Source organism: Vanessa cardui, chromosome 1 (genome assembly GCF_905220365.1).
Source record: "Vanessa cardui chromosome 1, ilVanCard2.1, whole genome shotgun sequence".
Classification (NCBI taxonomy): domain Eukaryota; kingdom Metazoa; phylum Arthropoda; class Insecta; order Lepidoptera; family Nymphalidae; genus Vanessa; species Vanessa cardui.
In genome coordinates this window covers 8,696,400-8,710,124 of record NC_061123.1, presented here as the reverse complement: position 1 = coordinate 8,710,124, position 13,725 = coordinate 8,696,400, and the positions used below count along the sequence as shown (strand labels likewise).

At 29.4% G+C, this 13,725-nt stretch overlaps 4 protein-coding genes across 4 annotated transcripts; all 4 read right to left on the bottom strand.

The window, feature by feature from the left end:
* Positions 1-20: 20 nt before the first annotated feature.
* On the bottom strand, positions 21-1,287 carry LOC124533005. Its single transcript, XM_047108164.1, has 2 exons — positions 1,218-1,287; positions 21-852 (listed from the first exon to the last, which is right to left on the bottom strand). Exons 1-2 carry the CDS (start codon positions 1,276-1,278, stop codon positions 293-295), a joined length of 621 nt encoding a protein of 206 aa, XP_046964120.1. The 5' UTR covers positions 1,279-1,287; the 3' UTR covers positions 21-292.
* A 3,513-nt stretch (positions 1,288-4,800) lies between these two features.
* Positions 4,801-5,806, bottom strand: LOC124530968 (ATP-dependent RNA helicase glh-2-like). Its single transcript, XM_047105383.1, has 2 exons — positions 5,709-5,806; positions 4,801-5,537 (listed from the first exon to the last, which is right to left on the bottom strand). The coding sequence occupies exons 1-2, from the start codon at positions 5,767-5,769 to the stop codon at positions 4,801-4,803; spliced, it is 798 nt and encodes a 265-aa protein (XP_046961339.1). The 5' UTR covers positions 5,770-5,806.
* Positions 5,807-8,150: 2,344 nt separating this feature from the next.
* Positions 8,151-9,285, bottom strand: LOC124543489 (ATP-dependent RNA helicase A-like). The gene is made up of 2 exons (XM_047121706.1): positions 9,219-9,285; positions 8,151-8,705 (listed from the first exon to the last, which is right to left on the bottom strand). The coding sequence occupies exons 1-2, from the start codon at positions 9,283-9,285 to the stop codon at positions 8,164-8,166; spliced, it is 609 nt and encodes a 202-aa protein (XP_046977662.1). The 3' UTR covers positions 8,151-8,163.
* A 2,122-nt stretch (positions 9,286-11,407) lies between these two features.
* On the bottom strand, positions 11,408-12,635 carry LOC124530122 (sulfated surface glycoprotein 185-like). Its single transcript, XM_047104532.1, has 2 exons — positions 12,504-12,635; positions 11,408-11,835 (listed from the first exon to the last, which is right to left on the bottom strand). The coding sequence occupies exons 1-2, from the start codon at positions 12,571-12,573 to the stop codon at positions 11,447-11,449; spliced, it is 459 nt and encodes a 152-aa protein (XP_046960488.1). The 5' UTR covers positions 12,574-12,635; the 3' UTR covers positions 11,408-11,446.
* Positions 12,636-13,725: the final 1,090 nt, after the last annotated feature.

Genomic DNA, 13,725 nt, shown 5'->3' with positions numbered 1-13,725 from the left:
GGGAATTTTTAACATTTTTTAACCTCGAAATGTTGTGATGCATTAACGTCTCCTACAAATACTTATGTACAAACTAAAACTTAACACGTATCTAAAATTAACCTAAAATATTACTGTTTACTATTAAGAGTACTAATCAAACAGTAATAGCGCAGTCTTTTAACACAAAGGAATTAAGCTTTAAACGTTTTAAACACTCGGGCTTATTTTATTATACATCTGCAAAATCCAAAATATTAATACGTCGAGAGTTTGCTAACATAATTTTAATAGGAGTTCGTAAAACAGATAATTAGTTTAAAAATGGATTAAAAGTTGGGTAGAGCCATGTCCTTTTGGAATATAAATTTGGCGGCACGTAACTGTTGAACATATCCTTGTGTATCCAATCCAAACTTCCAGGATAATTGTAATTTCTTGATGTTCCGCTAAAAGGATCGTTCATTGGCCACATTATTGGATTAAACGGATTAGCCCATGGATTTGCATTTGACCCAATATCCCCAGATTTGGCTGAAGATGAAACAGCTACACCCCCTGGATAAAAGTTTATAGATCCTTCGGCTATGTTACCATCAGAATCTTTCCTCCAGTTGATGTTATCTGGGATCAAGTTTGCCATATTTTTTTTAGATTCCTTATTTAACTTTAAAGTTTTTTCATCTTTTACTGCAAATGACATTTTATGATTAAGGGAAGGGAAGAACTGAATTCCACCAACTGAGGACACTCGTCCGTTTCTTGACAATATTCCAGCGACACTGGCAACACCCATCATACCATTTTTTGGCGCTATTGGTATTTCACTCTTATAAACATACGGCTCCATAGGCACAGTTCCATCGAATTTATCTGTTAAAAAAATTAATTAATTTATACCATGCTTTATTGAGTCAAACTTAATTTCGAATTATGATATAACTCTTTAAAAAATATTGATATATTAAAAAGTATTGTCTTTGTAACATTAAAATAATGAATTGAAAATATTTAACTGATTTGAATAATTAACAAATGAACATATTGTAAAATAAAAAAAAAAACATGATTATTTTAATATAATACTGTACGAAATATTATACCTTATTTGTATACATGATTTTTTAATACAAGCTCTTTTAGATACTTATAGAAATAATACTTTTTAATGTCGAGATGTGATCTTTTTGGGTAATGGCAACCCAAATATTTTCTAAAATTAAAATAAATAATAATACCTGCATAAATATTTCCGATTACAAATATAGAATACAAAAACACTCTCGAAATGGGAGACATGGTGTGAAGCGAAACTCGGAATGCAACGGTTCCGCCAACGCCATGCTATATATTCAGACAGAAATTACATGTTTACTATCTCCGTTTTATGAACGGGACTTAATAACTTTTAGTTGACTTCAATCTGCATAATTGATTTGATATAACTCTCATTCGGCTTAAATGCGAGAAATGTTCAATTGATTCATTGTAACCTATACTTCGGATTGTAATAAGATATAATAACACCACCAAGATGGCCGTTTCCTCGTGGTGTTACTAATCTATTCGTGATGAGTGTATTGAATGTACAGTGATTCATGTTTTTGTTTCATCTTCAAGCTTCTTTGAACTATAACAGTACTTTTATTACTTAAAGATTTAAGGCTGTTTTTTAATATGATAAAATCATAAATCTTATGGGGAACTATCGTTTTGTGTATTATTATATCGGTAAAGTTAAATCAACTTACGGTAAGTTTAATAAGGATCTATGTTTAGCGGTTTTACCGATTATTCGAAATCTAGAGATTTCGAATAATAAATGAGATAGTTTCAACTTTATTTTATCAAGATATTGTTTTTATGTGTCCATTTTTAATTTTATAGTTTACAAAGACTATGTTTTATTAATAAAAAAAAAACAGGATATAACGTTATTTCGTTACACGAATTATTAATTATTATTGTAGCATTTTGTATATATATTGTATATATAATTGAAAATGTCCAAAGATGCTATAACAAAAGGAAAAAAATTACTTTTAAAAAACCTTCTAGTTAAACATAAATATAACATTCAAAATAATCTATATGTCACCACGCGGATGTAATATTAATAGTATATATGACTTTAATACATAATTAAATCATTTTTCATGATGTTAGTTATTACGGTTTATTCAAATTTTGTACAATCAAACACGGTTATAAAAAGAAATATTTAGTTTTTTGTAACGGTTATTTAAGTTCACTAATAGCAAATTAAATATACTCGTAGTTTTCTCCAGATTGGCCTGTATATGCTCAAAATAAAAAAAATATTTAAAGAAAATACATTGAATTTGCTAATTTTAAGGAATTATGGATATTTCTATTAACTGTCCAAATATTAATTGGAGCAGTAATTAAATAGCTTATCTTAGGAGTGTAACCTAAAAGGTAATAATAGCCTTAAAGGCAAGGATCGATTCTGTGACTTAAATATAATTCCATTATTATTGTCATAAATATGAGAAAACAATTTGAAAAATGGTGTCTGTTTTGGTTTTGGATTCGACGATGCTACCCTTTGGATTCGTCGACTCGATTTAAGTTTGGCAATAATAGTTATCGATATTTTGACAATTTAGACGAAACAAGACTTGTCACATTTTGTGTTCAGCTATAATTAAGCGGGCTGACTAAATAACTCCAACATCTTTTGTGTACAACGGGACTAGCTTATCTTATTATACCATCTTTGTTTATATTTACGGCTTACAAACCGAAATTAATAATGAAACCTATGAATCTAAAATTATTAGATAAAGATCCAAAATGATTTCCAAAAATGTGTAATCAATGGATAGACTGTAATAAAGATCCAATAATCAATCGTTAAACTGTAATAACGATCTTTTTAATAATGTCGTATTCTACAATTCGACATCTCATCAATCTACATTAATTTATGCGAGTCCATATCGATGTTTTAATTTTGATGTTTTATTTGAAGGTTCTAAAGATTCCAAAGTATAATAGTACAATATCCTTGTGTATTTGATATTAGATTTTTATGATTTTATAGAATATTTAATGATAAATTTACATAATATATATGTATATTTCCATGTTGTTTTTTTTTCATATAGAAAGTTAAACAACTCAGATTCAATATAGCCTTAAAATGCTGAACTCTGAAGTTTTGTAGGTACTGAAATATTATTATACGAAGAACCACGACAAGAAATTTTGTAATTACACAATAATCGTTAATAGCATCACATGATATTGACAAACGTCTCAATCGAATCGAAATCGAATCTAGTCATTTATATAGTTTTCTAGTTCTGCCTTCACATAAGACGAATTCGTTTGAAGCTCACTTGACATCCTCCTTAATATAAAGAATATAACATATTCAATATCTTGTAATTATTATTTAATATGAATTATTAAAAATATCGTACATTTGACTTTAATTCAACTCTGTATAATATCTCGTCTTTGACAACTTCGTGAAGTTTATACATATAAAGTTCACGCATCTTATAAATGTAAATACAGTTGATATACCTAAATGTAAGTAAGTAACAATCAATATTATTTTTTTGTCAACTATTTAAATATAAAATATTTTTAAAATGTATTAATTACGAGTTTGTTTATTAATATTACATTTATATTAATAATATTTTATCTGTTTTAAGGACATCTATGAAACATAATAAAATATTGTACTATCTATTTAATTAAAGATATTGTAGATGGATAATTTTATAATTAAATCGTATACATATAAACGTTGCAAAAAGAAAGTTATCATACTTTATAAACATATGTCCGTGCCAATGAGGTTCCCCGTCGTTCCTTTGAAAAGGTTAAGTTACGTTATGAAGGTGCTAAAATAAATCTAACTCGTAGTAGGAAGCGCGTAGGAAATAATTCAAATAAAAATATTCGCCTATGGGTAAAGATTTAAAAAATTATTAACCGACGACTTATTGTATATTGTAAAAAAATAAATACGTCCAGTTTATAAACCGTATTAAAAAATGTTAACCAAGTCGCCACTGCTTATCAATATAATTTGTTCCAAATACGTTTTAGGTATATTTTATTTTATTAATAAGAAATGTTCCAATTATACTTTTGACTGAAATTTTGATTTTATATACCTTATATTAAACTGATGATGAACAAACCTTTGAACTTTAAACAATTTATTAACAAACCAAAAATCTAAACTTCCATACTTCGAATGTATCTTCACATAAATTAATCATTAAATCATACATATTGAAGTAAACTACTTCTCAGTTAAACTTACAGATCCATACAAAACACAAAGAACACTTATAACAAATTACAACTCACGCCATTATAGACCTTACTAATCATACTCAGCCGTTAAAGAAAAAAAATGGCAGTTTAATTTGTTTTCGCGCGCTTTTGTTTTTTTTTCCAGCCAGTTATAAGTATGGATAAAGGAATCTCCTAATATATTAAATGTTTGAAACATAAGTATGTTTTCTTTCATAATAGTATAGTTTCTTTATTTATATTTTTATTAAAATATTGTGTCAGTTGAATAAATAAAACAAATAAAATTTGTTATAACCTAATGTTTCCTAAAGGAATTGCTTTTTTATTTCAAATTTCGTGATTTTTATTAAAAATTAAAGAGTACAATTTATGTAAAAATAAAACAAATGACAACTTTTCGCTTTTCATCATATTAATTCCATTTAATATTTAAAATAATTGTACAAAAGACACCGAGAAAAGTGTCAAGCAGTCTTCTCAACATCTTTTACACATAATTTAAGTTTTAAACCCAAATTAATAATAACCATTATTAATGGTGTGAGATTGTGCCGTCTGAAGTCCAGGACCATTGATACTGGTAGCTCCACTGTGGCGAAGAGAACCACCTTGCTGCTGAATAGTTTGCGCCGTGCTCGATCTATAACCTCCAATGTTCTGGGCTGCAGAAATAGCTGAACCGAAGTTGTTGAGGCCATGATTCTGTGCCATCGAAATAGCTGATCCATACCCTCCATTATTTTCAGCAGAAGAAACAGCCGTACCAAAATCTAAGCCATTAGAGCTAGCACTAGATACAGCTGATCCAAAACCTCGCAAGTTTTGTGCAGAAGAAATAGCTGATTGGTAGGGGCCTAAGCCATTATTCTGAACTGCAGACACCGCCGAACCAAATCCGTTAAGTGTCTGAGACGAAGACACTGCGGAGCCAAAGTTTCCAAAGTTTTGTGCCGAAGATACTGCGGAGCTGTAGGGTCTCGCAAATGCGTTGTTATAAACAGGAGCGTGTGACTGTTGGAATCCAAATTGTGAATATGGTGAAGCGTGTGCATAACCAATGCCTCTAGCAAAAGTATTGCCATCTGTAGATCCAATACCTGCACCGTATGCGTTGGCATCACCGCTTTGGAACGATGATCCAATGCTTGAGGAATGACTGATTCCACCAATGTTACTGCTGAATCCACTACCAAATCCAAAGGCAACATTTGGAGCTCGACCAACACGCCAAACGAGCCCTGGTACTTCTTCACCTAAAAATAAATTTAAAATTTTAGGAATCAAACAACAATCAACAGTACCAAAGGGAAAATCACGATTAAAATAGTCAAGTATCATTATATGCATACGTTTATATTTTGTATATTTGAGGTTAATTCAATTGCTTAAATATTCAAGTTCATTGTCACGTTACGTCAACTTACCATATGGAGCCGCCCTGCTAACGGCGAGCACAGATAATACTACAATAATCTTAGCGATCATCTTGATTAATATATATTCATATATTTGATTAGACCTTTCGTCGATGTAATGGATACTTGTGAATCATTTCTCCGAGCTTATATACTAGGAAGATAATATCCCCCACTTCGACCAGTGGGTCACAAAATACACCCAAAAGCCATTGACACTCATAAATTCATCTCGATTCTTACGGTAAACCTGATGGATCCCATTGGAGTGATGCTATAAATTTCAAATATGCACAAAAATTGCTAATTAATATGTAAAAGAGGATCTTAAATGACGAGTTTTATTTATAATTTTGATCTCATTTAAAAAAAACTGGTTCATCTAGTTTAGGTTTATAAAAATACTCTTAATTACGTCAAGGTCTAATTAAACAAACGGACATTTTTTTTCATTTTTGCGATATTAGATTTTGTATGGAGTAAATAGATATGTTTACTTAAATTATATACACTATAGGCTTATTATCTATATCTATCTATTTATATAATAGCCTGATATTCATAATAAAAATTACATTTTCAACAGCTCATGATGGTTCATATATAAAAACATATAGCATATAATATAAATCAATATAAACTTTTTTCGGGAATGTAATATAAATTATGAAACGCTATCCATTGTGGCTTGAGTTTGGTTAGTTATATTATTAATTCAATTTTATTCGTTTAATTATTGTTTTATTAATCATTATAAAAAAAAAATTTGAAACTATTAAAAATAACTTTGTATGTATTTACATCTCAGTTTCATAAATTCAAAATATAGTAAAAACTGATCTAATAATGTACTTAACACTATATTTTGAATTTATGAAACTGAGATGTAAATATTGGCTTGGTGTATAACTTGAGACACTAACATTTTACATATACGTAAAATATGCCCCAGACACATTTAAGGTAATAAGGTTATCACTATAAGGAATTCCATTTGAATTCGACATTTGATTTCGTCGTAACATAGCCAGACAGTAGCAGGTAGACGAAGAGGTGGGACTTTTTTAATTTAAAACATTCAATAATTAAACTTTGTGATGGCTTATTCGAGAGAGACAACCTTGGTTTACTTACATATTTTTTAAGTTGAAAATATAATTACGTTACAAAAATAACGATGAACTGATAACATAATATAATGTTTTTTTAATAAATTAATTTTTCAACAATAGTCGTCGTTTTTTATAGTAACACTATATACACTTAAAAAGTAATACTTTAAGGGTGAGGTGTTTTTATAATAAATCTCTGAATACCTATTATTATCAGAATACAAATTAAATAATTTGTATTCTGAAAATAATTGTCACGTTATATTTTCCAAAATGAACAATTAAATTTATTGTTTGTAATTTTATTTGTTTTCAAGTTATCTTATTCAACTCATTTTCATGATGGTAAGTGGTCACCGTTGCTCATAGACGTTGGTGCAGACGAAAATATCAAACATTCCAATCTTAGAACTAAGATTTGTTCATTTAGCTACATTGTCCCACTTACTCTAAAAAACGGATAGTATTGTGTTTTGATATTAAGTCATAAAATATGTGATGAATGGGTGGTACCTAACCTTACCCGGCATTGCTCAAAGCCGTAACATAGAATACAAGTAATTTAACTCTCTCTAAATAAATCCCGTTGTTCCTACGCCGGTAGCGACAAAAATAACTTAAAACAAAGGTTTTTGAGTCAGTTCGGAGTTGAGACGAAACCTCAAAATATCACAAGGTATATCTAATTGTCGGTTATAATATTCAACATAAATTGATTATAAAAACTTGGCATTCACAGTCTAACGACTATTTGAAAGGTTATAATTAACTATATTCGTACATAAATTAAGTCATAAAACTCTTAAGTTTTATTTAAAATTATATCGTATTTATGTTGTTGTATTTAATTAGTGAAGGTGAATAAACCGATGAAAACATTTTAAATAGTCCTCGTTGGAGGTCTGACGTACACGTACCTCCTTTTCAAATAATATTATTAAGTTATTGCGTGTAATGACTGTGGTGTAAACAAATAAACACTTATTTTAAACAATGATCAAAATCTCTATCCATCTAAATAAACTAGTAGAGGTAGGATTAAGGTTCATCTTTAAGGTCCTAGGGTACCAACCAACCTGATAGTGTTTGACCACTGTGTTCGGCATTGTGGTCAAACACTACTCATTCTGTTGTAAAGGTTTAAGTATTTAACATATACCTATTACTTTATTGTTCCAAAAAGCAAAACAACGAATTGATTTTTATAATTTTTATTTTTTTAGAAATATCACACATTTTTAAAGTTTACGTACACTTTGTTCCATTATTATAAGTTCTTAAAATAACGTAGGTAGGTAGTAATAACGTAGGTACCATTTAAATATCACAGATTAAATAACTAGTTACTGAACTTATTCTTTATTCGATCTACTATAATCACCATCGTAATCCTCATCAATCGGCTTGTTATCTTCGTGATTATCTTCATCGTTGAAACCAAAAGGCCTCTGAAATCCGTACCCTCCTTGACCACTATAATAGTTTCCATTAAACTGGTTATTATAGGATCCATAGCCATTACCAAAATAACCAGGCCTTTTGTAACCATTGTAACCGCCGTTATAAGCATTTACATTGTACGGGTAACCGTTGTTATATTGGTAGTTATTTGGGTAGGTTTGGCTACCGTAACCTCCACCTCCTGCGCTTGATGATGACTGGGATTGACTGATTCCTATATTGATGGGTGGGTATGGGTATCCACCCTGATATCCGCCGTAGCCCCCATCATGGCCACCGTAACCACCCTGGTATCCATGGCCACCTTGAAATCCATGGCCACCCTGGAATCCGTGACCACCTTGATAACCACCGCCACCGCATATTCCGTATTTATAGCATAATTTGTTTTTTACTAAATGTCGTGGATTTCTATTATTTACGTCTCCGTTTTCTGAAATTATAGAAAAAATAAACATTTTATCGATTTTTTATTAAAGTTATATTTATACATAGAGAAAACCATACGCGAAATACAACGAATTTATCGTTCACAAAGAAGCTGTTGTAAACTTATCATTTAATTAATGTCGAGTATTAAAAGAAATTACCGAAGTTCATAACATTATATCTCGGTAATCGCACACTACACATAAATGTTTACATACTATACAAAACAGGTAAACATATACAGACACAATTTGGATGGTTGCTTATATTAATTAATGCAATTTATATTTATTAATAAATTTTTAAATGATAATTAATCATGTAAGTACGTTAATCTGATAAATATATGGTAGAGTAAAGTTTGATTAAAAATGGAAGAGAACATACTTTTTACAAAGATTCTGGCATTATATTTATCAAATCGTGACCGATAATCCGTTCATTAACTAACGGTACAAATAATATTCGATCGGAGGTGCCTTATAGAATAGAGCGATAAATAAAGCTAAATTACTACCTTCAGCGAACACAGAACTTCCCACAGCAATGGCGAGGAAGTAGACCAAGTACGAAAGCTTTGCCATTTTGAATACAGTGTAGAGTATGGTAATATTTGCACGTAAAATAACTTTTATACGTTATGCCACGAGGTCGAATCCCACGTTTGAGACATTGAGAGCCTTATTAGAATTTCCCACGGAAGTATTTTGATAATAATGTTCCGATTTTAAAACCTTATATGGCATAAGGAAATAATACGGTTGATTCATTTTGCATAAATAAATTTAAAACAAAAACATCGCCGTTAAACAAAAAAAAATCTGAAGTAAAACAATCTAAACAATTATATCTTTCAACGTCTTATAATTAATGGTTTATAAATTACCGATCAAAACATCAGTCAATATTTACCAAAGCTAGCTTGATATGGTGATGATAGCTGATAGCTTACAGCTATATAATTGTCAAACCGGTAGTTTCGTAATCTCGTCGAATAGTATTCAGTGCGGGAAACATCTATCCTAATAAAATAGAGAACACATAATAAATGTCCGGATTGATCGCTAGCGGAATACCAAAGTGTCAATCTAATTGAATTTTATAGGATTTTTTTCAACAACTAAATAAGGAACCAATAGATAGTTCAATGAACTCTTACAAATGTATAATGATTATTACAACGGATTATTCTTATCGTAATTTATCGGTCCGATTAAAAAGTGTAATACTTTTTATGTTTATAAATTATCTTTGTATTATTATCATTGATGAGCTACGAAAGCCGTTTACGATGAATATGTAAATAGACTAAATAGTTACCCCGGTCAACACTTGTTGTTATGGTTATTTTTAGTTTAAACAACAACAAACAATAGAGCTAGAGCCTCAAGAAAAAATACAAGCCCAACGCCATTATCCCTCACATATATAAATAATTATTATTAATAATAAAATCATGTAATTATTATTTGTTGAATACAAAATGTCAAAAATACATTGTGCTTTATGCGACGGATGAGACGTGTCAAAAAATACGGATTGAAACTTTATACAGTAACTTTGATAAACGTTATACAAATTGTTTGTAGGTAGTATACTAAAATAAAAACTTATTAATTACTTCCAATATTTCCACGAATACAAAAGCGACGGGTTTTGTAAGTAAATTTTTCAAAATAAATGATGAAAAATAAACTTAATGTCTATACTAAGTTTTTAACCGAATATAATAATTTATTTTCAAATTCTAAATTACAGACTATTTTAACTTTTTTATAAGAATATTACTTTGCTAATTCATATTGAATATGATAAGTATAAAAAATGGATCATAACTCAGGATAAAGTTAGAAGCTGCTACTGCTTTCCAACTACAGACTATTAAAGCAAACATTTTCCAAGTTCATTATCTTCGTATAAAAAATAAAAATCTAGGATTCAGACATTAATATCGATTATATGAATATAATAAACCTAAGAATATTAAAATTCTAACGGTGAATTGTTTTAGCACATATGTAATAAAACTGTGTCATTAAATAACTGTTGACAGCAGGAAAGTTTCATTTAATTCATGTTTTTGTTAATAAAGTTATTATCACCGAAGTGACGATAATAAACACACTTAATTTTTCGATTGTGATTTTTAAAAACATTATACTTTTATTTGCCTAACATTCACAATATGCGAATAAACGATGTTACTATGGCATAGAATAATATTTCAATAATTAAACGTGCAAACTTTTTGCAGAGATTACCATAAACTTGTATAAGTAATACTTTCTATTGAAAAGTTTATGAATATGAAACTTTTTATTTGAAATACAAAATTGTAATTACTACTAACTTTTAGGAACTACCAATTGTGAAAAGGAATCAAACACTTTTTTTTTTGCTTAATATTCAATATTTTTATTTAACATTACATTTAATTTTAACTTAAATATAAATAGTATCACTAAAATGAAATAAGAAAAAATAGATAAATCGAATCAAAAAACACGTTGATTTTTTTGGTATAAATCAGTTAATTGGTATCCTTGTGTCAGGTTGTAGTATAAAAAAGTACTTTTGTTTTATTGTGTTTTATAAATATTATGTTTTATTGTAAATAAATAACATTATCGGTTACAACTAGTCAAATAAATGTAATCCAATAAAACTTTGATAAGTATTTGTAACTTTTCGGAACATGTTTCTTATATTAAACCTGTATCTGTCTGTTCCTTTGACAAAATTGCTCTATTTATTTGCTTTTGTTCTTGAAATTGAGATGGCTATAGCGTCTCCGCTGACACTTTTTGCATTGCTGACAGCTGCATTTTTTCCTTCACAAGTATCACAAGGCTCTTTAGGGAATTCATTTTGTCCATCGGTGTATTGTTGGTACGAGGGTCTTGGTCCTTCTGGACCACTCGGTTCGAAGTGGCGGTGGTGGTGATGGTGCCAGAATGGCGGTGGTGGTGGCGGCGGAGGTGGCCAGTATAGTCGCGGTACAGGTGGCGGCGGTGGCGGAGGTGGCGGCGGTGGTGGTGGCCAATATGGTCGATGAGGTGGGGGTGGTGGAAGTGGAGCTGGTGCTGGGTCACAATCATATGGCGATCTTTTCAATCTCTCTAGTAGTGTACCATCTGCAATGTAAATAAATAAATAATTAATAACAAATTTTAGGTGTCGAATATATTAATTTTATTAATTTATTTCTTGCAATCTCTATTACAGGTGCGTCTTTGATAACTAAGTAATGTTTTTTTTTCAATGCGTTCTTGTCACTTATGCCTTGTGAATTGAACAAGTATGAAAATTTAATAAAATAGTACAATTTTTGTTTGCATAAACATTAAAGATGCAAGCATTTACATAATATAAACTCAATGACATATTTGTATATTTTCACTTATGTAGATTTCATTTCAACTTTATAGATAAAAAATGGGGAATAATATATAATAAATAAATAATAATTGGTCTGCTTTTTTCGATTGTTAAATCAATGATGCATGATGACTAAACAGAGAAAACAGCGTTTATCCAAACACCCAGTATAACTATAAAACAGTTTATTTAAAAAAAAAGTATTTATTAATCGGAAAACTAAAATTACAAAAAGTCAAACAAATATAAAAGGAAAATACTACAAAATTGGTCTCATTACCAAAACATCAATTAACCATTAACCTTTTACCAAATGACTAGTAACTAGGGTTTGAAATAAATAGCATTGAAACGCATACAAAATATGTGCAGTAAAAATCTTTTATATATCCTCAATATAATGGGTAAATTTGACAAAACTTACGATTCAAACTTAGTGATGAACATTGAGTAACGAAAACGATTGTAAACAGGACGAAACCAAGTCGAAGCATTTTGGCACTATGATTAAAAACTTCATATGTTACATTTTATATTCATACCAGCTCAGTACAAATACTTAGAAACGTAGCCATAACAGATGGGTGATAATTTATTATGTCAATTTAAACGATGTGCGAATTAATATAACTTGTCTGTTTCCATACATTTCTTTACGTAATATTTGATCATACAAGTGGGAAATAATCCTGGGTATCTAGAAATTCCCCAAAGTCGATGGTATGCTATCATCGATAGTGCAAGTAATTATTTTGTTTTTTTTTTTTAAATAACTACATAAAAAATAAATTTACAAAGTTTTATATGGCTTACAATTAAGTAATCAAGATTATGACATAGTTACATTTATGAAAACTGATAGATTAACATTATGCATAAATTAAACTCATAATATACTATAATATACTCATAATGATCAACAATCATGCTAAGTCCTGCAACTTAAATGCTAAGAAAAGTCATACCGACTTATGATGAAGCTAATGTACTTGTGACTGCAAGCTCTACAAGATGAAGTTGGTTTGATTCAATTCAATTTCAAACGTGAAGTGGTCCTGCTGAATTTGTACAAATACCTAATGTTATACTAGTGTCTGTGATTACGTATATAATTGCAAAAATTCTCAGAATATTGGCAAAAAAATAATCTTATAATTTTGAAAAATCCCTTTATCTCTCTAAAATAAGACCGACCAGACCATGTAGAGTCGGCGTTTGCAGACTCGGTTTTAAGCCACTTTGCACAATCAGATATAGGTAAATAGAGAATAGAAATATTTTCATCTGTATAGCATAACATATAAATTATATAAGTTCCAGATAGTACAAATTAAAAGAAAACCATTTTAATGATAGGTATAATTTAATTTATTATAAGAAGAATATATAATATATGTACTTATGTAAAAAAATTTGGTCACCCGGTGTACCATATCTATAAATACCAAAATCACTAAAATTACCTGCGTTTATATGGTTTTAAATTCAATTAGTAGCTACTAATATTAACTATTGCGTAGTTATCTATTATATATATCTATTAAAACATTTTTTAATATTGTATATATTATTATTTGAAATGCAAAACGGTATACATTTTTAATATACTAGTTAAATTAGTTATTAATGTAAAATATGTATTTTTT